Source organism: Empidonax traillii, unplaced genomic scaffold, assembly GCF_003031625.1.
Source record: "Empidonax traillii isolate 1590-97213 ecotype Southwest subspecies unplaced genomic scaffold, ASM303162v1 scaffold958:size599741, whole genome shotgun sequence".
Classification (NCBI taxonomy): domain Eukaryota; kingdom Metazoa; phylum Chordata; class Aves; order Passeriformes; family Tyrannidae; genus Empidonax; species Empidonax traillii.
Window position 1 is genome coordinate 345,213 of NW_020956151.1, and position 23,690 is coordinate 368,902.

The following is a 23,690-nucleotide window of genomic DNA, read 5'->3' on the forward strand; positions in this document are numbered from 1 at the left end:
AAATGCTGAGAAAAAAATAACCCCAGACTTATTCTCTTGTCTAGCACAGCTCCTGGGACTGTCCAAGGGGTCCTCCTGTGCCCCAGGTGAGCAGCTCCTGCTGCAGAAACACCTCTGCTGCCCTGCAGGGAGGAGGGCTGAGGGTGGCAATGTTTTCCCTGCTGATAGGATGTGAACAAGGCATGATGATTTAAAGGGACTGAAGGGTCCTGCAGGGTTCTGTGACTCAGGGCTGGTGGGGTTTGAATGGGGAGCTGTTGAGACAGAAAACACACAGGGTGTGGCTTGGGAGTTGTGCCTGGAGGTGCTTTCGTTTATGGAGTTCAGATGTCACATCCTGGAGCTGATGAACCTCAGGTACTGGTGAACACTGGCTTAATTCACATCTACATATACATAGAAAATGTCATTAGGTCTCCTGCTTCTGTTTTATTTAACATACTTATAAGGAGCTTTAAACAATTAAAGTACATAATTTTATTGCATTCTTGGGGTTCTTGTTCCTCTTCTCTGTTTACTCTGCAGAGATTCAAATACCCACCCAGTTTCCTGTAGATCGTTGCTGTGGATTTCCTGAGCTTTATTTGATGGAGGAACAGGAGTCCTCTGCCAGACAGAATAAAGGATGTTGTAAACATTACTGTATACTCAATAGTCCCGTGCAGATTTTCAAGAAAATACAAACTCAACACATTTCTCACAGGAGGAAACTTGGCTGGATTGATACCCTGCTTAATGTTTGGCTCAGATGGAAACGCCTGACTAGTCTCAAGCGCGTCATGGGGCTCTGAGAGCTGTAAAAAGCAAACACCTTGGGTTTACTAAAAGTCACGTAGCGCAGGAAACTCGTCACCGTAAACCAGAACTGGGGCGCCGGTTCACTGTTAACTTAACAAATGATTCACCCCTGCTGCTGACTTCCTGCAGGATCCACCGTGGGTGATCCCACTGAAACCCTTCCAGCGGGAGTTTTGGCCTTCCAGAAAGCACATAAAGGTGTAGATGCTCCAGCGTGGTGTGAGATCCGTCCCAGCCACAGCTGGAAGGGGCTCAGCCTGGGGCTAAGGAAGCTTTGTCTTCACTGGAACTTCGGTGCAATCTGCTGGTTGTGGCAGTGCCAGCACAGATGGAGCTGCTTCCCTGGGCTGGGTGAAAAGTAGTAGTAGCCAGGGAAAACCTTGAGTTGTTATCACTGTGGCAGCAAAAGTGATGGTGGGAAAATGAGGAGGATTTGGGCAATGTAGAAACTGGCTCCCTGGGAACATGAGGAAAGTTGGTTTTCATTGCAGCCAGCCTTGGATTATGTGAGGAAGAGGAATAACCCTGCAGGCAGATAAAATACCTCAGGCTACCCGTGAGTACCAGAGGTGAATGGAGTGCCACAAGCTTTGGAGCAAGAAGTTTTGTGTTGAGGCCTTTGAAAAAAATAGAAGGGGTTAAAAATAATTGTTTGAAGGAGCAAAGTAGTTTCTCTTATAGGAATCTTGGATTTCGATGATAAGGGGGACTGAACCCTGCATTCAGTCTGTGCTGTGTCTTCAGGACATGCAGGAACTTGAGAGCTTCTGTCCCTGTCAGGGTTATCATAGCTCTGGGAATATTTCCTTTTCTTCAACTGCAAGATTGAAAACCAGCCCAAGGCTTCAACAGCTGAAGTGTAAAACATGGGTAACTTTGCAATTTGGGCATTGTGGTGTTTGGAATATTCTGGACTGTCTGTTCCTTTGATATAAAAAACACCCCTTCGTGTACTTTTGAACTTTGAATGGCACAATTTACTGCAGTCACCGTGTTTGTGTTTCAGTGGAACAGTCCCTGCACTAGCACAGCACTGGTTTATCGCTGACATTTCCTCCTCCCCTCGGGATAAATGTGTCAGCCCGACCCCGAAACCAGTTCTGAAAGATGAGATGTTTTTTTGAACTCTCACAGACAGTGAAGAAAAGCTTCCAGGCCTTGTGTCATCCTCGATCTGAATGGAAAAGCACACGGATGTTCTGCTCCCTGGACAAGGGAGCACGTCTGCAGCCTGGAAAATGCTGTTTCTTAATCCCAGGGACATGTCCTGACTTGAAAACATCCACACACCGAGAGGAGATTGTTTCAGCAGAAATAAACTAAAGATAGAACCAAAGCAAAAATCTGCTGATGTGCATTATAGGAGAGCGGCTTGAGATAATCAGTGGAATTTCAAGGCTCAAGGGCTTGGTTGCAGCAGATATTGTTGCCTTCTATCTAAAATGAAAGCTGCTACAAGGATCTCAGCCATAACACTGTGCCAAGAAATCCAAAGCAAAGGGAGGAAAACAAAGTAATTTCAGCTGGGTTTGTGCAAACGTACGGTAAAGAATATGAACAAAGGTCGGGGCTTGGGTATGTCAACACATCTTGTGTTTCAGAACATCTGATGGATTTTTTTAATAACTGCATAACAAATACAAACTTCCCTTTGGAGTATTCACCTTATCCTGGTAGTGCTGGAAGACCTGGGGTGGGTCACAGGTAACCTGTAACACCAAGTGCTGGTCAGTAAGGAAACACTTTTGGTTTAGATGTTTTAGGGATAAAAGATGGAAGAGTAGGGGGGGTTTTTTCCATTTTGTAGCTAAAAAGGCAGCTACTCAAGGGCCCCAAAATAAAAACTCTGAATATTCATGTGTTGGTTTTAAGAACTGCTTTGACCTGGTGGTGTTGGAACCGAATTAGTTCTTTTCCATTTTCTTTGGAAACTCCTTTTTTTTGACCCTTAATGTGGTGTACGGCGCTCGACTGGCCCCTCACCGGTGGGCAGGGAGCGCTCCTAAACGTGCAAATTTCTTATATATATTTAATTTTTATTCACCCTATAATTGTAAAGGCCAAATCTTGTGGGTTTTGGTGTAAAATCATACTTTGAGGTAAAGTAAGAGGATGTGAATATGAACTCCAACTGCAACCACTGCCGGGGGCTTTGCGTTCCCACAGCAGCGGCTTCAACCCAGGGAAGCTTTTCCCTCTATTTTGACGTGGGGGAAAAAAAAATCCCTGTACGCTATTTTTAATATTTTAAACATTAAATAGTTTAACTAAACGCAGGTGTGTGGGATTGGCTGCTCAGTGAACCCTCTGACACCAGAGCGCTGCGGGATCTCTGCGGGGCCGGATTTTACTCTTTGTTCGCTGGATTGTGTGTATTTTTTGTGCGTTTTCCTTTTTGTTTGTGTGTGTGTGTGTTTTACATCATTGAAGCCCCAAGCGGCAGCTGGCGCGGGCGTCCCCACACCCCTTTTGTTGTGCTAATTCCCGAGCGGGGCTGGGCCGGGGGGGTTTCTGGCAGCGTGTCCCGGGGCTGTGGAGCGGAGCCGGGGAGCTGCGAAGGGGAGCCCCGGGGACCCTCGGGCGGTGCCCGGCGAAGGGGCCGGGCCAGGCCGGGTGGGACAAAACCCCAGCACAGCTCCCGCGCTGTCCTTCGTGAGGGGATTCAAATGGCGGCCCCACCCGCCCGCGCGCCACGGCCGCTCTGCCCCGGCCCCGCCTGGCAACAGGCGGAGCTTGGCGCCCATTGGCGGAGCGAGCGAGCGGCGCGCTCCTATTGGCTGAAGGATCGGGGAGAAGCGAAGTGGGGGAGGAGGGTGAGGGTGTTAAACAGCGCAGGACGCGGCCGCCATTTTGTGAGGGAGCGAGAGGGGCAGCGCGGGGTGGTGGGAGCTCTGAGGGCGGGGGGGGTCGGAGGTTGACGGCGGAGCAGCAAGGGGTCGGTTCCGAGTGGCCCGTGTGTGTTGTCTCTGCTTGCGGGAGAACGGAACGGACTGAAGTCGGTAAGGGCGGAGCGGTGCGGGAAGGGCCGGGCGCGGCCGCCGCCATGTTGTGCTCCGTTGTGGGGCAGTGGGGACGGGGGGTCCCGGCTCCCCCCGGGGCCGGGGAGAGAAGGGAGAAAGTTCCCAGGCGAAGAAACGCCGGTCGGCGGGAGCAGCATTTGGCTGTTCCCTTGCGGTTATGTTCCCTTGGTCTAAGTGCAAACAAGGCGAAAGCTGGAAGTGGAGATGGGCGGCTCCTCTGGAGCTGAGGGAGGGATGGGCTGATGAGTTTGGAGATTTACAGGAGGTGAACAGATTACAGTGACTCGAGATTTAAATCTTTTGATATTTCAGGAAAGTAGGAGGTATGGGCTAAACAGGAAGTTAGTGTAAGAGTTAATAAGGAATTACTTGACTAACGACAGTGAAAAAAACCCAGCTCATAGATGAGAAATGGAGCTCTGTGATGCCTGGGGAGTGCAGGGCGGGTCACGCGAAGTGTTGGGACATTGGGGGCAGTTCTGTACTGGTCCCAGTTAGGTGGGTGCCTTCTCCAGGGGCAGTTTACAGGGAGGGGTTTCTTTGTGCTCAAGTGATCCATTGAGCTCTAGTTCCCCTGAAGTTAATCCCAAAGTATTTCCCATTGTGTTTTATTTTCTTGGTTAAAAAAAAAAAAAAAAAAGTTCTAACTTGCCCATTGAAATGTTTTTTAAGACATAAAACATAACAAAAAGGCTGCTACTTGTGAAATGTGAAGTATGACGCTGAAGTTTGTATAAGCAGAGTAAGACAAATCCTGCCGTGTCTTTTTTTGGGTGGGGGGTTGTTTGTGAATTTGCTGCTTCCCCTCCCCAAATCGAAACAATTGTTGCCTTACTCTGAATTAAAATTTCCTTCTCTTTTCTGCAGCAGGACTTCTCCCTTGGAGCTTCTGTGCCGAGAATCCGATGTTGGGCTCGGCTCCCTGGCTGAAGACAGCACATCAGCCCATGAAAACTTCTATTCCCAGCCAAAGGAAGGAGTCCGGCACAAGGCAGCACCTGTTCTTTCAGGCTTGGAAGCAAGAAAGGGGGCAAGAGTTGGAGGGTGTGGAATCCGAGAAGACAACTGAGAGGTAAATGGGGGGTGGGAGAGGGGAAATTACTGCAGGAGAGTCAGCAGGAAGGTGCCAAGCACCATGTGATGCTGTTACAATCTGTTTGGAGGTGGTTTTCAGTTCACTTCGGGTTTATCAGAGTAATTCTCTCTTACCAGGAAGCCTGGAGGGAGTGGCTTTATCAGTGCAAACTTTGCCCAATCTTTAGGTGTAACAAGCTTGGTTTAAATATCTCCAGCACCCAATAGGAGCACCTTTTATTACTCAAGTGGCATCCAGTAAAGAAGGAAAAAACACTACTCAGACTTGATTCAAGTTTTGGTTAAACTGATTTGTGTCCCCTTGCTTAGAATCTAAATATTCTCTGAGATACCTTCTCTTTAAAAATGAGTGATGGAAACTCACCCGACTTTTCTCCCTGTTTTCACAGGTGACATTAAAGTTGAAGATGGGTGGTGGAGAAAGATACAACATTCCAGTTCCCCAGTCTAGAAATACCACCAAGAACCATCAACAACTTAAAAACAGGCAGAAGAACAAAGAGCAGAACTCGCAGGTGAAGACCTACATGAAGAAGGAAAGAGGACACGGAGGCAGCTCATCCCCTGGTGCATGGCAGGCCATGCAGAAAGGGGGCAAGAGCAACGTTCCCTTCCCCAGCAATCCCAACTGGAGTCCTGCTCTATCCAATCACAACCTGTTGTTCACCCCCCAGAGCAACCAGAACTATGCTGGAGCCAAGTTCAGCGAGCCACCCTCCCCAAGTGTTCTTCCTAAGCCTCCGAGCCACTGGGTACCTGTTTCTTTTAAACCTTCTGACAAAGAAATTATGACGTTTCAGCTGAAAACATTACTAAAAGTCCAGGCTTGAGATGTACCTTTTCCTTATTTTTCAGAAGTGATTTAAATTGACAGGGTTTCAAATCTGAGCATTGTTATTCCTAACTCCAGCTGCACGGGTGTGCAGAGCCAGGTGTTCTTGCTGCATGTAGTTAGTCACTTGGAAGAGGGGTGGAAGTTTACATTCCCCTCATGTTTTACCTCAAAAAGTTCAGTGCTGTGTTCACGTCACTGTGAAATAGGTATTTTTCTCTAAAATCAATCAAATCAAATCTCGAACAGTCACCATTTATTGTATTTATTGTGAGAGTAAATGGGACTGTCTCCCAGAATTGGAATTGTGAATTTGAATCATTAGAAAACCAGCTCTTACCTAACTTAATGCAGCATGAACTGGAAATAAAAAACCCGCACTGAAAGCTTTAGTTCAGGTTATTTGCTGCTCTTCAGACTGGTGTCAAATTGTGCTAAAGGAACACTCTGCAGATTTGCTGAGCAGAAACCTCCCCCTGGGCACAAGGTGAAGCACAGATGATTCTCTTACCTGTACCTGGGAGCTTTGGTGGCACTCCTGGAGTGGGGGATGAGCATTTCAAACCCGTGACTCTTAAAGGGATGGAAGAACTCCAGGCGGATCCGTAATGCCTTTCTCCAGCTCCAGCAGTGCTTCCCGGGAATCTCCAGGAGTCAGAGTGCCAACTAAAGACTTTGCATTGCCAGGTGACTGCCAAAAAACTCCCCCAAATCCCTTGGATGCCCACTGCACTGAGGAGTTCTAAACACATTTTTCTATCGGTTTTTATAATGCTAAAAAGTTGAGGTAGTTCCTTAGATTGTTCTTAATTGGTTCCCTTCTAATAATTGACAGTAGTTTGGGGCAGGTATTCAGTGTTTTCACAGGGAAGACAGAGCCATGTAAATACATGTAAAACATTGTAGCATATGTAAATTTATGCTGGGCTTTCCTGCACAGAAGTATTTTTAGTACAAAACTGCTGAATGTAAGATGACCATGTTGAGTACGTGGCCTAGTTTAAAAAAAAAATGTTATTTTGTTTAAAAAAAAAAAGACAAAAAAAAAAGACATTTGTGGCTGTGCCCTTGCACTTCACATGCAGTGAATATGCACGTTGTATTTGGTTGTGAGCTCATTTTTTAAAGTAAAATCAGTGCAAAAGAGGCTTATTTAGATTTTTTTAATAAAATAAAATTTTAAAAAACTTTAAAAAAAAAAAAGAGCTGATGAAGTTTCAGCTCCTCCTGTTGAGAATGTGGAGAGGTGTGTGTTCAGTGATGAAAAAACTCTGATCTGTTCTACATCAAGTGTTTAATAAGAAATGCAAATTCCTAGGTTTGAGTGCTTGATAAAACTGAAGGATTGTAACCATTTTGTGTGTTGGAAATGCATCAGTGCTCTGCAAGACATGAGTTTCTCCCAGTATTTGCTGAAATCCTTCAGCAGCAGCTCCTGAGCTGTCACATTGCAGCTGATCCTGCAGCAGGAACAGCTGAACTGTGACAACAGGATCATCCAGGGTTCTTTCAAAATACAAGAATTACTAAAAAAAAAAAGTGCTTTAATTTGAAAGGGACTTTTGCAGATTGTGAAATGTTCTGAGGTGTCTTTCTGTACATTCCAAACACAGTGGCAGCTGAACGTTTACAAATTATTGCTCCAAATCAGATAGAATTGGCAGTCTCTAAACCTGTGTTGTGACCTGGACCATCACCAGGGTCTGAGTTGTATCCCAGTTAATTATCTATTCTCTATTTCAAATTGTCAATTACAAAAGGTGTTTGTAACAAATTGGAAAAAAAAATTTTAAATAAACTTTTTTTTTTTTTACCCCCTAAAAGCATCTGTTTGTTTTCAGATGGAAATGGGAAAGTGGGATGACATCATTTTGGCAGCTCCCTTCACAAAGGAGGTTTCTTAAACTGCAGCCTTTTCCTTCGTGCCCTTCCAGAGGCTTGGGAACACATGGCTTGAAAATTAACACTAATCAACATTCCTCACAAAAGCAGAACCTGGCGACACTGGGGCTCCATCTCCCACAGACTAATTAATTAAGTCAGAAGGTGCTCTCAAGTTATAGTCAAAACTTGAACATTTTATTCCCAATTCACAGGGTTATTTGCACAGATGGAACACAAAACTCAAGAAGAAAGGATGTGGATGAATAAAACATCAGCATCTTCGATCAAACACACTACAGGGTACAGAGTCTTCCCTTCCTACAATAGTCTCATCAGCAAGAGCATCTTTAGACAAATATTATAGCAATGGACTACAGACTTTTTAAGCAAGTTACAAGATAAATGGAGAAAACCAGCAATTCTCAACGGGTGATTTATGTCCTAAAAATGTGTCAATTTATCCCTTTGTATTTCAGAATGTTCATCTGCACCATCCCTGCCAAACCCAGCAGCAGTGCTGCGATGGCTCCCCCTGCCCTTCTCCCAGCACGGGCTGTGCCTCCAGCCTGAACAGTCAGGAGAGAAACCTCTGGCCGAGCAGAGAGCTCCAAATAACATCGAAACGGAAAAATTCCACTTCCAGTAAAACCATGATACTGTACATTAAACATCTTGAAAAGACATAGAAAGGATAACATTGAGCTTTCAGAGACCAGTCTATCAGAGTCCCTAATTAAACACCCAGCTACTTAACCACTAAATTGAAGAGTTTTAATTACCAGTTGGGTGCATGGACTTTAGGTGAAAAAGAAGTTCCAATAGAGCCTTCTATGAGTGCTGCCACCCATCGATTTGCTGCAGATACTTTGGAGCACAGCCATTATTTCAGCAGAATATTATTATTTTTTTTTTCTTTTACACACTACTTCAATTCTACAAATTTCGCAGGAATGACAAAAATCTAGTTTACCACAGGAAAAAAAACCCCAGCAATTCCCACCGTTCTTGAGACTCCAAAAGAAAGATGCCTAGACATGATCTTTTGTAGCCTGCAATGTTCTTGCATTCCAGCTGTGCATAACCTGCAGGAAGCTTGCACAAGACAGGCTCCTGGATTTTTTTTAGGGCAGGACTAGGATACCTGCATCAAGGAAGGGAGATGTTATCTAGATGGGCTGTGGCTTGACTTGCATGAATGCATAAACATTCCCTGCCCTTTTGGCCACATCCTGCTAACTCGTCCCCAACTGAAAGGCCCACAGAACAGCTTCTTCACAATTTTTCCATGGGAGCAAGAACTAGGACAACATCTTTATTCATGCACTCTTGAAACATCGTGGGTTTGTGTTCGGCTTTTCTGGCTTGTTCATATACACAAGTCAAGTCAAAGTTTAGTCCTACCTCTGGGAGAGAAAGAAAGAACCATCAGAACTGGCAGACACTACATTATACTTGCAATGAACTGGATTTTCAAAACAAAAAGAATTAAACTGTGCTATACATAAATGTTGAGGCACACAATATAAGGACATGCTGACACAATAGTAAAGGAATAGTTACTGTTACTCTGCAGTCTCCAATCACTCAGCCTGGGCTTGGAGATGTTCTCCTCCCTCCTCCCCCTGATCCAGCTCTGATCCCCGCTGGACTAAGGTGAGCATTAACGACCTTGCAGGTCCCTGACACAAACAAACCCCACTTCCCCCACCACAGTCACCAAGACCCCTTTTAAGCAAGATTCAGTCATGAAGACCATACAGATAGAGCTGAAAAGGGTGGGGGGTTCTGCTGTTACAAGCAGAAAGCTGCAAGATAATTCACAGCTCAGCTTTCAGAGGTAAGAGTGTATCAAGGTAATTAAGTGCTTTACAGAGGGGTTTTCGGAGTGGTAGAACCTCCTGCAAGTGCCAGGAGGCAGCTCCATCTCTGAACGTCACCAGCAAAGCTTTGTCACCTCCCACAGAACCACTGCTGGCACCAGTTTTGATATGGCAACTATAAATTGATAAGGTGATACTATAAATTTGATCCTATTAGCACCTTCAGTTGTTGCTTTTATGTAGTTCATGACCCGGCTAATAATATCTGAATTATAACCACAGGGCAAGTTCATCCAGCAATAATGAAAGTCGATGGTAAATAAAATTCAATATATTAGACTAACACTTATGCTTATCATTCTCATTTTGTCTCGTACCCCTTTAAAAAAATGTGAAATGACATTTATTCAGGTATCAAATGATAAATTCCTGCCTTTACTGAAGTACCATAGTAAGGATTTTACTCCATAAGGGGTGCATAGCTCTATTCCTAACCATGCTCTGGAGTCAAATTCTAAAGCTACAAGAATTCCAGTGGATCAGTATTTCCTTCATTTTTTTATTACAGCATGTTTGCTAAATTTACAGCAAGCAGAAAATAAGCTGGGTCTTTAGTAATTTTGATCAAAACATCGATGTTTTAAAGGTAGTACACAATATTTGTTAAAAAGAACATATAAAAATACCTTTTTAGAAGCCTCTATAAGAAAGGAAATACAAAGTTTAATCCCACAACTTTCCTCTGCTAGAGCTGCACGCTACTGCTACAGTTTTTAAATAGACTTTTTGCTGTTTTTAAACTATACATCCAAGGAAAGTCTACAAAATTAAAGGAACGTGCATATAAATGATTGCATAGCAGAACATGAACATTAACTGCAAACAGTAAAGGAAAAGTTAGAAATGCTATCAAATGTACAAAGATTCTACCATCAAACCCCTAAAGCACGTTCCGATGCTCCAAAGCCATCTGCACTCCTTTGGAGGCCCTGCTGGAACACTAAACCCAAACCCTAAAACATTTCTCTAAAAAGGAACTTTTTGGAAATCGATGCCTTTATATGCTACGACGTCAGACAGTGAGGAACACTAAATGTTTGATGCTGGCTTTTGAAAGTAAATAGAAAAAAAAACAAAAAACAAAAAACAATGCCAAAAGCCATTTCCATAACAAAGGATCTTGCCTTCTAGAGAAATACTGATGAGATTACACACTGGGTTTGTTATTTTTTCACATTCAATTTTCTAAATATACTGTATATTAGTGATAAACTACATAGCTAGAGATGCAGCTCTTGTTCATATCCAACTCCAAACGTTTGTTCTGAAGTAAAACAAAATCTTGTAACCAAACCAACTATCAATTCTGAGGAAGGAGTGATTCAGACTTGCTTGACCAACTGCTTTTTTTTTTTGCTGTGTAAAAAGCAAGCCTGGTTACCCAGGAAGGGAGATGGCTACGGTTTGATACCTATGAGTACACCAACTAACCACAGGAGTCATTGGCATTAAAGTTTAGTTCTTATATACTGTACACACACAACTCGAAACGATCTACTTGTATCTAACAGCAGGAAAACTAAGCAATTTTATGGTTAACTGCTCACTAAAATTTAGAATAGATACAAAAACTGCATAAAATGTACATACAACCTAATATTCAGTTGCTCTGCTGCTTGCTGAAATCTGAATTTGATTTTCCATTTCAAGGCGGGTTTTTTTACCCCCTCTTCTCACACCTTTAGAACAGCCAGGCCAAAGGCAGTGAAGCCTCTGTCCCGACACGTCACGACACTGCACAGTCCAAACTCTCTCCCCGTGTCGTACATGCAATGTCAGTACCATCTGTCCAGGGTTAAAGAGAAATCTCCAAAATATCTCTCCAAAGGGCTCCAATTACCACCCTAGTGGTGCTGGTGGGCGCGGAGAACACCGAAACCTGCCCTGGAGCCTCGGGAACAAACTGCCAGGCTGATTTCCCAGCAGCCAGTGCTTGCACTACAGCTGTCCAGTTTTCTGCTTTCTCACAAAGTTTAGAGTCAAAGAAGCAGTTAAACGGTTGGTTTAACTGCTCAGCACAAACTGTGTACCAATTTCTCTATGGGTGTGACATTTGTAAAAGGACAATGTTGCAAGTTACGATCAATCGACTCATCACCAATATCTAAGCATTAAAAATGCAAATCTTTACAAAAATATACATAGAGACACCACAACCAAATCAGTAGCTGCCCATGACATGTAATCAAGTGGACATTCTCTCTCCCTCTCTCTCTCTCTGTGGCTTCTCAACACTGTTTTAATTTTAACCATTGTCGGCTACAGGGAAAACTGACAAAGAAAATATTTTTTAGCACTGTTGCAACATCATATTCCTGATAATTTAAGTAAACTGAACTGTGTGTAAATGAATCTTACATGCCTAAACCAACATGGATACACTGTTAGTGGCCACTGGACTTGGGACTAGTCCAAGACCTCGATCTGGATTTTGACCTAGATCTAGAATGTGATCTTGACTGTGATTTGGATCTAGCTGGTTCTTTTTTTCTCGACTCCTTCTCATATCTTGAGCTGGACTTATAGTGTGTTTTAGAATCTGTTTTAGAGGTGCCTCTAGATTTGGTGTGAGATGCAGACCTAGACCGTGATTTAGCCTTCATTTCTTTCTTGGGCTGTGACTTGGATCGTGATCTTGAATTGGACTTAGATCTTGAAAAAGATCGATTGCGGTGTTTGAACCTATCAGAATAAAGGGGAGAGAGGAGATTTGAATGTAAAAACACTATTCTTAGACATCTAGTACATCAAAAATTGTTTACCGTTTTTGCAGGAGAAACTTTTTTTTTTTTTTTTTTTAACCCTATAGTTAGTTAAAGGAATACAGTGATCTAAGCTTTCAATTCAAAGGGTGGAAAAAGTGGTTTTACCTATCATTGTCCGAATGGCTTCTGCTACGACGAGGTCTCCCCGTAGGTCTACTGCTAAAAAGGTACATCAGAAAAAGTAAACGGTGACAAATACCTATGCAGGTGTACAAATGCTTCATAAATCAACTGTCAAGCTGTGCACTTTTAAATCATTCTCCAGTGAAGCACAGAGCCATTTCATTCACTGTCTCTGATGTGATACGGCATGCAAGATAAGCAACTCCCACAAGTTACTCCCCCGACAGAAAAGGATAATTCACAATTTTATAACAATTAAGCAGTCAAGGTGGTGTTTCTCCTCCAGCAGGCTGCTGTGCAGCTGAGGCCAAACACACACTGCACACTTACTTTCTGGGACTATAGGATCTTCTATAGCTGTAATCAAAGGAACGACTCCTAGACCGTCTCCTCTCGTAACTCCGACTCCGGGATCGCCGGTATCTGTCATAGTCATCGTAACGAGAGGAACTGTACAGGTTTCTCCCTTCCTTGGCTTTCATTTGATTTGGTGCTGTAAAAAATAGCAATATTTAAGTTGAAAAAGGTGCCCCACTTTCCCCCTTCAGTGACTAATCCACCTATCTGGTGTTTAGCAAACGCTCATTTGTGATTCTATCAGAGATGTTTATGAAAGGACAGATAAGAGGCCACTTTTATGCTGCTTTAACCACTGGACAAAAATTAAAGCAGCCTCCAGGGCATTATAAATCTAGAAAAAAAACCCAACCAAAACCTCCCTCAAAAACAGTTAAGAAAGGACTAATGCTCCATAAAACCAGAGCACAGAACTGGCAGAGGTGATTTCAGGCCAGCTGGAAACTGGTATGTCAGGTCAAACCCATGACTGAGACATTCTAACATTCCTGAATTTACCCAGTGAGTGAAAGCTAACAGGGAATTAATTAAACACTCGTTTCCCTGATTACACAGCGCCAGGCATCACACCTGATCCCCAGATGACTTTCATGACTAAAAGGTAGCTTATACGGAGGTATCAGTAGATGCCACACAGAGAAGTTTGATTCCAAAAGTAAAACAGTAAAACAATGCACGTTCAATCTGGGGCTCAGTTACTAAAGTAATTAAGAATGAATGAACTTATTAGTCTTCCATTGTATTTCCTCTAAGCAGCACAGCTCTCCTTTCTTTGTATCAAATCCCACTCTCATTCAAACCCAAAGACCATGCTCTAAGTATTTTAAACATAGCACACTGTAACAAACACCGGACTAAATGCCTTTAATTTTTATGTTTAAGTGCTGCTGCTTACAACACTAAGGGAGATTCAGTTAATGTTGTTCAGAAGCTTAACAGAAATCCCAGTGTTTATACACAGCACAGAAACTTGTCCTTTAGAGTGTAAAATTTCCATTGACTTCAACAGAAGTTAATTGTGTGTATTTGAGAGAAAACTGGATAGTCAGGTTGTTTCTCTGAGAGCTGTAACTGAAGATCTTTAAGGTACTTTTATTCCCAAGCAGCACACGAGTGTCACAGTCCTGGTTTAGATCAGCAGGATTGTGCCAGGTTTACCAAGCATTTCATATAATACCTGTATCTCTCTGCAAATTAAGACTATGTACACAAACAACAGATTTAAAAGACCTCAGTTCTCCTCACAGTGATCTGTTCAGAAAAGAAAGATTCTGTTCCATGTTGAACTGAGATACCTTGAAATTTACTTTTATCCTGAAACCAAATGGAAATGAAGACATTACCTGAATCCTGGAAATCACAGAGAACTGCACAGAAAGCTCCTAAGAATGACTGTGGTAAGTGACTGTTGCACTTAGTTATCTGTTTATAACTAAAACGAGTCATTAATAGTTACTGGATAAAAAGCAAAACATCCACATGCTATTTATATACAAGTCAGAACATGGTGCTAAAATTAAGGGTAAAATCAGGGCGGGATGAAACACCCCGCAAGGCACTTACTCTTCCGATCCCCCTGTGCAAACTGGATTTCTATTTGCCTTCCACAGATCCACTTTCGATCCAAATTATGGAGAGCATCCTCTGCATCACGGACATCTTCGAATGTGGGGAGTGTTAAGGTACTTGGGAATTTGAGCAGTTTACACATTTGGTATTAAAAATAAAAACCAGTTCTTTTCTAATTTTACAGGTGGCTTTTTTTTCGAGTTCTTTTGTCATGCTACACTAGTGAGTTATTTCTTTTTTAATTAACCACCAGCTGAGAACTCCTATAATAAAATTAAAGTCTCATAATATGACCGTGAACTTATCCATCAGCAAGCAGTTGCTATGTGATACTCCAACTTTTCTCTTCTCCCACCTGTACTTATGCAAAGAAAATAACGGTATCCTTTTTCAAATACACTTATTAATGGTCATTTAGTTCTCTCCACTGCGCTGAGTTTATTAAAATTAAACCCTGTTCTTCAATTATGTTGGAGGTACCAACAGCAAATATCAATGTTAGAACTGGGATTGAGCTTTACCAACTGGTTTTAGAATTTCTGTGTGTACAGACCTTGCCCAGGCTGAGGTAAGAGCAGACCCTGCCAGCCCTGCACTGTCAGTCAGGGCCAACGTGCAGGGTCAGACATTCATTTTCATGCTGTAATTTGCACACCTGCTCCAGCTACGGGACCCAAAGCAGGGAGTTCCCTTCTCCTCGAGGCAACTCAGTTCTCAGCAGCATCAGCTCTGCAGAGGAGAAACTGCCCTGCCGTAGCATCTCCCTCGATAAACCCCGTTTCATTCAGACCACAGTTACAGGAGCACTCACAAGAGAAATATTACAGGTTTTGTCAATGGACTAAACCAGAATAATTCATCAAATTACTGCTTACGTGACAGACAGAAGAAAAACTGTTATTCTGTAGGATACATCAGGTATGACTCCTTTAATCTTGGCCACCATTCAACTTCATCTTGACCTTTAACTCTTTAAGTGCTTGTCAGAAGGACTTGTCATGAGATGCTTGGCCAAAAATGACAGATGGCTTTATCTTTTACTTTGAAAAACAACCTTTTCCCCCTTTTGCAGATAAAGCGAAGCTTTGTCTCCCATTATGGCTTGTCCTTCTTCCAGCTTTTCTTTATTTTTTCTTTTCCCAAACTCTCCCTTCTCTTCAAGCCTGATCCTTAAGAGGTCTTTGGCTTGTCTACTTGCCTTAATTGTTGAACTCTACTCTAAAGGTTCTTTCATGCTTTCTCTTTGGGGTCGCCATTACTGTACAGCTTTACATTCTGAGGCAACAACAGAGGACAGCAAATTAGGGGACAATATTAGAGAAAGAAGTTCACCTCATTTTTTAAACAATCTGATTTTGATCAAGTGATTCCAGTTTCCATTTGTTAAATTAACAGTATATTATATTGGAACACCAGCCACATTTTGCTAAGCACAACTTCACTTACACACCAGCGATAATTAAAACGTGGCAGACAATCTTGAGTTAGTGATAAATTTGCATTTAAATCACATAATATTAATTTCAGTGACATAAGCAAGCTTTTATATTACTGGACTTGATTTAAGTTTTGCAAAAAAAAAAAAAAAAAAAAAGAAAGGCAAAGAACAATCGAGAGAAGTTAATCTTCAAAAATAACGAAACACCACGACATAAGTAAGACACTTATTAGATACAACACAAAAGTAAACTGCTTTTTCATTTAGATTGGTTACCTCTTACACAAACTTGAATTTCAAACGTCAACACCCCTCACTAATGAGCCATCTGAAGAAAGGATATTGAACATAAGCAAATCCTCTGGGACGGCGGGTGTAGAAGTCAAGTGGAACGTAAACATCAACTATAGGCCCATAACGACCAAATTCCCGGCGCAAATCTTCAGACCTGGAACATCACAAACAGCTTAGATGGGTTTTCTCACTGTTTAAAGTGTTGAAAAACATGCAGCAAATTTTAAAAAAAATTTTAAAAAATCTACAATCAGTATGACCAACTCTGGTTTTTGGAAGCAGGTGGGAGAGGAGGAAAGCAGCAAAACATTTTTTGGGGGTGGGGAAAGAAGCGTTTGAGCAATTCAGAGCTGGAAGAACAGCAGGATTCTGTGAATCACTCCAGACTCAGGATGGTCAAGATACACCCTGGCAGTTGGAAACCAGCCTTCAGCATAACTCAAAAAGGAAGTACCAACTGAGGAGCGATGCCCATCAGTTAATTCAATGCAGGAGGTACCAGCACAGGGCAGGAAAAAACAGGAAAAAAAGGACTGTTAAGAATTATTATTATTATTACTCAAGTACCTCACGTAGCTCAACAGTCATTCTGCAACACCCAAACATCAATTATAAGATCCAAATAAACATTACAAGAATAAACCAGTCACCCCAACTCATTTGCATAGAATAATCAATACTTACAACCACATCAAATAGAACAGATCTCGAGTGAGCAACCACTCGTGCCCTCAGGCCAGTTTTTCCAAGGAATTGGCTTTAGAGAGCTGGGACAAAACTGTCCAAGTGCAACTATCCCTGGAACAACCACTCTCTCCCCAACACAGAGGTTTCTTAATCACATCAGCTTCTTTACATGTACTTTTGTGACATTTGAGGACAAAAACCTGTATGAGAAAGACTAATATAATACCATATTTAGAGGGTATAATGAGTCAGTGCTGGTTTTTTAGTATTTTTACATTTCTCTTTTTCATCAGTTGGGAAACAAATCTCCACATGGTCAATGCTGGCAGAAGGGAACTACAACAACCAGCCCTGAGATCTCACAATGAAACCATCTCCAGGAACGCTGTGCTACCTAATCACAACTTTATGGTGAAGCCTCAACAGGATGCACATTATTTTAAAGCATTTGGAAGCAATCGTCCCCCTCAACTGCTCTTACAGTAAATTAAACGACTGGAAAGAGAAAGTTCATGAAAAAAAAAAAAAAGTTGATTTTGAAGCGATTTACACTTTGGATCACAAGGTTCCTAATTCATTCCATTCCGCCGTGCCCACGCTGCTGTTATTTGCTGAGCAACTTCGATACAAGTCGCCCAGGCAGAGAGTTGGAAAACTTGCATTTTATAGAACTGTATCTCACAAGGGACCTCCACAAAAATGCTACCAAAAAAATCTACAACACGGGAGTGCTTTGACACGGGCATTCCACACCAAAATGCTCTGTATATGTGCCACGACCGACAACACTAAGGGGACACGACGAACTGCAAGAGGAATGGAGGAAACTAGCAGCTTAATGAAAACACCTAAATAAGAACCCAGGCGACGCGCACTTCGAGGTGATTTTAATTCCCTGTGAGGAGTTCTCTCACTGCACGTTCTCAGCCCTCACAGGGTCTCGCTACATCGCGGTTATAACAGAACGAGCGGCGCTTCCCCCGCTCCGTCCTGAGCGCTTAACGCAGAACATCCCACCCGAACCGGCCGCGGCTCCCGCGCTAACGGACCCGGCCACGCCAGGCGTTTTGGGGCACTGTATTTAACAACAGTCCTGCGTTTCCAAAAGCAGCATTCCCGGCTCCAGTGCGCCAACATCCCGCCTGGAATCTCCCGCTCAGCGGCGGGTGCGGGAGTCTCCACTCTCTCGCGGCCCAGCTTTGTTCTGCCCAGCAAGGCGCCGTTTGGGAAAACGGGATCCTCGTGCAGGAGGCGGGGAACGGGCAGCACGGCGAGGAGCGCCCGCAGGGGGATGGATGGCGGGGAGAGCGGAGGGGAAGGAGCCGGGAGTGCGGCGGGGAGGGAGGGAGGGAAGGAGGGAGCGGGCCGGGCCCGCTGCGGGGGGACCCCCGCGCGCGCGCGGCCTAGCGAGCCCGCCAAAGCCTGCGCGGGCCCCCCCGCTCCGCCCCCACTCACCGGGTGTCGTCGGCCACGTTCCGCACGAAGAGCGAGGTGTTGGGGGGCCGCAGGTAGCGGGACATGTCGGCGTCGGCGGCGAAGGGGGAGGAAGGAAGGAGGGAAGGAAGGAAGGAAGGAAGGAGGGAGAGAGAGAGAGAGAGGGCGGCGCGGCGGGAGCGGCTGAGGCGGCCTGAGGGGAGCTGCACCGCCCGCCCGCCCGCCCGCGCGCCGCCTCTCGCGAGACTTCCCGCGCGCGCGGGGGCTTCCGGCGAGAGCGGAGCGCGGCGCCAAAACCTGCCCCCTTCCCTGTCGGACGGATCCGCTGTGCGCATGCGCCGGACCCGGGTCGCTTTTCCCGCCCAAAAGGAGCGGGAAGGGGGCGAAGGAGGACAAGATGGCGGACGGGCCCACCCCTGAGGGGTCGCAGGGCCGCAGCCTCACGCAGCTGCTTCAGGGCGCTGTGGCCCCCTCCTGTGCGCTCCTGTGTGCTCTGTAATACATGTACTCCTATAATATGTCCTCCTGTGCACTCCTGCACAGCAAACTGGGACAGCTTCAACCTACACAGCCCCCTTCCCTCGCTCAAGAGCAACGAACCCGATTTTTGTGTTCCACGCCGTTACCCGCAGGAACTTTTATCCTGCTGTTTGCACAGGACCAGCCCTGTTTCGCTAAAGCCATTTGTGTGATGAAAAAAAAATACAGTAGGAGGGTGGAGAGATTGTTTCTTGCCATCCTCGTGTGACTCGCCACGTACAGGAGGAGAAATGGCAGATCTGTGACTGAACAGTCACAGGATTTGAGGAAGGGTTCAATGAAGGGGGTTTACATTTCATGTGAGGGATTTTCAGCAAATCTGCTGCTGGGACTGAAAGACTTGGAGTTGTTGCAGCCCTGGTGTCTGTCGCTAGTGGATTTTCACTTTTTTTCTCTTCTTTAATATTCATGAATGAAAACTGGTGGGTGGACATGGCTGTTCCTATGCTGGCAATATCTCACGCTCAAAATCGCACGGGGTTTACAGTTTTTGAGTGACAGATGAAGTTCAATCACACACACAGGAGGTGCGTGTCAGCTACATACACCACTCTTCCAAAAAAAAAAAAAAAAAAAAAAAAAAAAAAAAAAAGAAAAAAAAAAAAGAGGAATTTATGGCAATTGTACACTCAGTGGTCTGTTCAGGACTGCAGAAGAGAGATGGGAGTTGCTGAATTTATAGTAGTTTCAAATTAAAATGGCTTAGTATCAGTTAAAGTTCTAAACAGGATTAGTGTGTTTTTAGTGTGTAGTATCTACAATCTGTAACTTAAATCCCCTTTGTATTCCAGTTGCCATCAACTGAGGTTGAATAAATGTGAGTTTGCCAGGCAGTTTATGTGTCAAGTGTGCTGGGAATATTTAGGTAGGTACTGAACCGAAATAACACCTTCATGTTTCTTTTCAAAGCAAACACACATATAGACATTGTGCTTTACCATCACTCCCGTTTTAAATCATCAAAGCAAATCGCTGTTGTTCTGTAACAGGCTTTAAATGAGTAATAAATGATCCCTGCATTTAGAAATCAACGCCAAGTGTCTCGTATTTTCTATCCTACAGTTTACAGACGCAGCGTTTGATCGGCGTCCTGTGAAGCTGCCGTTGGAACACCAAGCTGTGTGTTTGGTTTCAGGGTGCAAGTTTGCAGCAGTTACCCAGCAACTCCCAAACAATGGTGGTGAGCTCTTGGCTGGCTTTTGGCCTCCTCCTCCCTGAGTTTTACCAGCCTTGATTTCTCTGCTGTCGATCTTATTTCTTCTGTGCAAACTCCCGTGGAATTTAATTCTGCCTGCAAAAGTCTCCTTAGCATCAGAACTGCCTGGGAAGCAGAATGAACACAATGATCCTTTATGCCAGTAAAACTCCCAGTGAGAACAGCCTTGTCCCACAATAAGAATACACTTCCCAAATTGCTTGTGCCTCATTTTGTTTTGGTTAATTGTACTCACATGCAGTTCAGTTTAAGAACAGGCACCCTGTTATTACTTTGTTACTGGCTGTTAAATACATAACAGCTTTTTAAAATACCACTGTTTCTATTCCTGTGCCATGTGGCGCAAGATCAGCCCAACAAATGTCTGATTGTTCTTTGCTGGCCAGGTTATAAAGGAGTTTGGTAGAAGATTAAACTTTATTAGACACACAAACTGAAGCCGAGCACATTTGGAGAGTATGGAAGAAATCAAGAAGCATTTCTATAGCTTTTGTTTGCTCCCAAGGGATATTGTGATTAACTGAAATGATTTAATCATGATTAATCATGATTTATGTCCGGGGTTGGTTGTTTGGGAGTCAAATTTCTGTCACTTCTGTCAGAGCACTCAGGGAAAACAGTCCTATAACAATGGGAAGTGATACAGGTGTGAAAGGAGAGCAGAAATCATAATTATTTCCTGTACTGCTTTTTCAGACAACAAAGATCACACCTTGTGGAAAGTGCACTTTATTTCAGGTATGTAAAGGTATCACAAAAGAGATGATCTGTCTTTAAACTTTCTTGCTTCTTCTGACCAGTGTTACTCCACCAGATGTTATAGTCTGTAGAAGACAAATATGCATAATTTGTTTTACCATTTAGACTTAAGGAAACCTATTTATAGCTAAGTGACATTTCTGTAATTCATGTATAAATCCATCTTGGTCCTCAGGAAAATACATTCACAATACCTGCCCATAAATATGACATTCAAACCAGGGAAAAATGTTTACAGAACCAGCTGTGAAGACAGAAAATCTAAATATAAATGCCATCATTGACACCATTTTATTGCTATCTTGCTTACCTAATGTTAGAAAAGTAGTTTTCTAACTCAAATGTTATTAAATTCCTTTGGACCTTACACCCTCTAAGACCTTAGGAAATTGTGTGGTCAAACCATATAATTTTCTGGAATTAGTTGTGCTCTTTGGATCCATCTTTACCCAAGGGGACACTTGGTAGAAGCCCGAGGAGCTTCGCTGTAGAGCAAAACTCTTGGTCAGCACTAAATAATTTAGAGCTGAAGAACTCTGAAGAATTGAGGTGGAATGTAAATGTTCAGGTTTGACTCAGCCCTTCCTGGCCTTTCAGAGATGCTGCTGGAGCCGAAGATGAGGGGGGGGACACACTGCTATGGTAATCCAGGGAATTTCTAAGGAGTCTTCCAGCTGCTCAGGAGCTAAAACCCTTCACACTTCAGTGCCTGCAATTGGCCCCAGGGGAGTAAAAAATACTAATAGTGTTTCCCACTATCTGGTGGGTTTGATATCTTCAAATTCTGTACCTGCAGATGTGGGCACTCTAAGGAATTCTGCAAGAAATGTAATTTTGGGGCCAGGATTTTGAGCCTGCGCTGAGAGCTATTCAACCTTTTTTTTCCTTCAGCATGTTTCTTAATGTTCTTAATTGTGTCATTTCCTAACACTTACCTCCACCATTTCATTTCCTTTCACTTCTTGCTCGTGAGAGAATTTGTCTGATTTGCAAACGAGCTTCCCGTTGACCAAGTTCACAGTGCACTGTCGGGACACAGATTTTTTGGAACTCAGTTACAATCAGGACCAGCAAATAGAAAATAAATGACACTGATGTTTCCTCATCACATCAGAACGGGAGCTTTAGAAGGAACCTTCCTGAAATGAATTACCTTCAGCTTCCTGCCATCCATGGTGGTGATATCAGCCTCTTTTCCCAGTGTGAAGGAGTTGGTTACGGATTGCTTGGGTGTTTTGGATGTCACGACGAAGTCATTTCCCTTTTGCTGTATCTCGACAACAGGCTTGATGTCTTTGGCCACTTTGATGATGTCATCTGGCAGCCCTGGAGAAACGGGGAAAACAGGATTTTATTTTTTTTTTTTTGTTATGGAGCAGCTGTGTTGGTAGGAAACAGCAAATTCTTTTCTCCGGTAAAGGCACAAAAGGCACAAACCAATCACAGAAAGTGGTATCCAAGCTAAAAACCAAATCCAGCTTCACACATGATAAGCACACACAGTTCCTGACCAGATATCACATATATTAATCACTGGTGATTAATTGCAGAGAGGGCCTGACCACCAGGAGCACTTTGGGAAGCTGAACATCTCATCAACAGCTTATTTCTAGTTAAATATGTTTATAAAGTTACATGTTAATCAACACAAGTGCATCTCTGGCATAGCTCTTCTTCCTTGAGGAACTCATCTACCACCAAAATGAGAATTTGGGAGTTATCTGTAACCCTTCTCCATCAATTGTGATGATTTTCAATCTCTTTTCAAGCCCGAGTTAGATATAACAGACCCAACCAGGCAGTGTGGGAGGGGGGAAGTTTACCACAGAAAGAAAAGCCAAAAAACAACCCCCAAAAGCTGTGATGCCACGTGTGGGGTACCAAACGGCTTTCAGGAGGAACCAGGCACTTACCAAGAGCTTTGAGGAAGGGCTCGAGGTTCTCCTGAGCGTAGACCTGCCAGGTCCCGGCGAACGCCATCGTGTGACACCCGGCGAGGGCTCTCCCCGCTCCTTGGGATGCTATTTATGGAAAGGGGGAAAGGCCAGCCCAAATTGGCAGGTGGCTAATTATTAACTGGGAAATAGCAATTATTAATCATTTATTTGTTTTTAATGATGGTAACCTCCAGTTCGTTCTGCTCCGTGGAAAGCCTCACCTTGAGGGTCGGGGTGTTTGGGTCACTGACCCCGGCTCTAATTATCCATAATTGTTGGGGAAGCGTTGCAAAGCTTCATTTGTTGTCTTTTTGTTCCCAGCTTCTCTGTTTTGTACATTTGACTGGGTTTCGAATAGAATCTTTCAGATTAAATGCCATAATTTGCAATAGGTTGAGGTCCTTACTGTTGCACCGCAGGAACTTCCTAATTATCACAATATTCTCTTGAGCCTTAAATGGTGAATAGTCAAGTAATAAAATCCACAGCTATTTCCTCCAAAACTGTGGGTCTCCAATTGCTGGAGGTCAGGGAAAATCATGCTGGAGTGGGACATCAGTTATGACTTTATCCAGTAGATGTCAGTAATGTGCATCTAAATCTGAATTAAATTCAGTTTATTGTTGCTGGTTTTTCATAAGCACTGCGTACACAGGGGATAAAAGGTAAAATAAAACATGGCACATTGCTTGGAGAGTGAATGCAGGAGGTAGATAGGATGTCTTATTTTTCTTCTCATCAATTGCACCAGGAATTCTCACTCGTTACAGCCCTCCAGTGATATTCCTTGCTGTCTGTGCAGGCAAGAGTGTTGATTTTGGAAGGAATTCATTAGATTATGTGTCTTACAATTATATTGCGTAATTCAAACAGAGCCTGCATATCCCAGGGGTGGGTGACCTCTCTGAGTTCGTACCTGTCAGTAATTCTATTTAAATAGAAAACCAACACCGAAGTTTTTCTTAGAAATTCTCAACCTCTCTTTTCGTAAATTTGAAAGAAAATTCACACGTGAAGAGCCAGTTCTGTAGTTACATTTACAAGCTAGAATCCCTGAGCAGC

At 43.6% G+C, this 23,690-nt stretch overlaps 3 protein-coding genes across 7 annotated transcripts; 1 reads left to right on the forward strand and 2 right to left on the reverse strand.

The window, feature by feature from the left end:
• Nucleotides 1-3,616: 3,616 nt before the first annotated feature.
• Nucleotides 3,617-6,935, forward strand: PNRC2 (proline rich nuclear receptor coactivator 2). The gene is made up of 3 exons (XM_027903405.1): nucleotides 3,617-3,797; nucleotides 4,686-4,890; nucleotides 5,303-6,935. The coding sequence occupies exon 3, from the start codon at nucleotides 5,321-5,323 to the stop codon at nucleotides 5,741-5,743; it is 423 nt and encodes a 140-aa protein (XP_027759206.1). The 5' UTR covers nucleotides 3,617-3,797; nucleotides 4,686-4,890; nucleotides 5,303-5,320; the 3' UTR covers nucleotides 5,744-6,935.
• An 862-nt stretch (nucleotides 6,936-7,797) lies between these two features.
• On the reverse strand, nucleotides 7,798-18,392 carry SRSF10 (serine and arginine rich splicing factor 10). Of its 5 annotated transcripts, XM_027903401.1 has the most exons (7): nucleotides 18,198-18,392; nucleotides 16,105-16,209; nucleotides 14,318-14,421; nucleotides 12,728-12,890; nucleotides 12,380-12,433; nucleotides 12,090-12,191; nucleotides 7,798-9,032 (listed from the first exon to the last, which is right to left on the reverse strand). In XM_027903401.1, exons 1-7 carry the CDS (start codon nucleotides 18,260-18,262, stop codon nucleotides 9,014-9,016), a joined length of 612 nt encoding a protein of 203 aa, XP_027759202.1. In that variant the 5' UTR covers nucleotides 18,263-18,392; the 3' UTR covers nucleotides 7,798-9,013. The 5 variants fall into 5 exon arrangements, with proteins under 5 accessions (XP_027759202.1, XP_027759204.1, XP_027759203.1 ...); XM_027903403.1 differs by lacking the exon at nucleotides 12,090-12,191 and having other exon boundaries at nucleotides 12,380-12,430; nucleotides 18,198-18,386; XM_027903402.1 differs by lacking the exon at nucleotides 12,090-12,191 and having other exon boundaries at nucleotides 18,198-18,385.
• A 2,253-nt stretch (nucleotides 18,393-20,645) lies between these two features.
• LOC114067755 (fatty acid-binding protein, liver) lies at nucleotides 20,646-22,737 on the reverse strand. The gene is made up of 4 exons (XM_027903414.1): nucleotides 22,605-22,737; nucleotides 21,845-22,017; nucleotides 21,627-21,716; nucleotides 20,646-20,756 (listed from the first exon to the last, which is right to left on the reverse strand). The coding sequence occupies exons 1-4, from the start codon at nucleotides 22,669-22,671 to the stop codon at nucleotides 20,706-20,708; spliced, it is 381 nt and encodes a 126-aa protein (XP_027759215.1). The 5' UTR covers nucleotides 22,672-22,737; the 3' UTR covers nucleotides 20,646-20,705.
• Between the last annotated feature and the right edge of the window lie 953 nt (nucleotides 22,738-23,690).

Excerpts from the sequence above, each read along its gene's own strand:
- SRSF10 (XM_027903399.1), bottom strand. The coding sequence starts at position 18,262 with ATGTCCCGCTACCTGCGGCCCCCCAACACCTCGCTCTTCGTGCGGAAC. Across the intron at positions 16,210-18,197 it reads AACGTGGCCGACGACACCCG|GTCTGAAGATTTGCGCCGGG; the intron begins GTGAGTGGGGGC and ends GTGATGTTCCAG. Across the intron at positions 14,422-16,104 it reads AGAGGATTTGCTTATGTTCA|ATTCGAAGATGTCCGTGATG; the intron begins ATATCCTTTCTT and ends AACACTCCCCAC.
- LOC114067755 (XM_027903414.1), bottom strand. The coding sequence starts at position 22,671 with ATGGCGTTCGCCGGGACCTGGCAGGTCTACGCTCAGGAGAACCTCGAG. Across the intron at positions 21,717-21,844 it reads TGGATGGCAGGAAGCTGAAG|TGCACTGTGAACTTGGTCAA; the intron begins GTAATTCATTTC and ends GTGTCCCGACAG. Across the intron at positions 20,757-21,626 it reads AAGGAAATGAAATGGTGGAG|ACTATAACATCTGGTGGAGT; the intron begins GTAAGTGTTAGG and ends TGTCTTCTACAG.
- PNRC2 (XM_027903405.1), top strand. The coding sequence starts at position 5,321 with ATGGGTGGTGGAGAAAGATACAACATTCCAGTTCCCCAGTCTAGAAAT.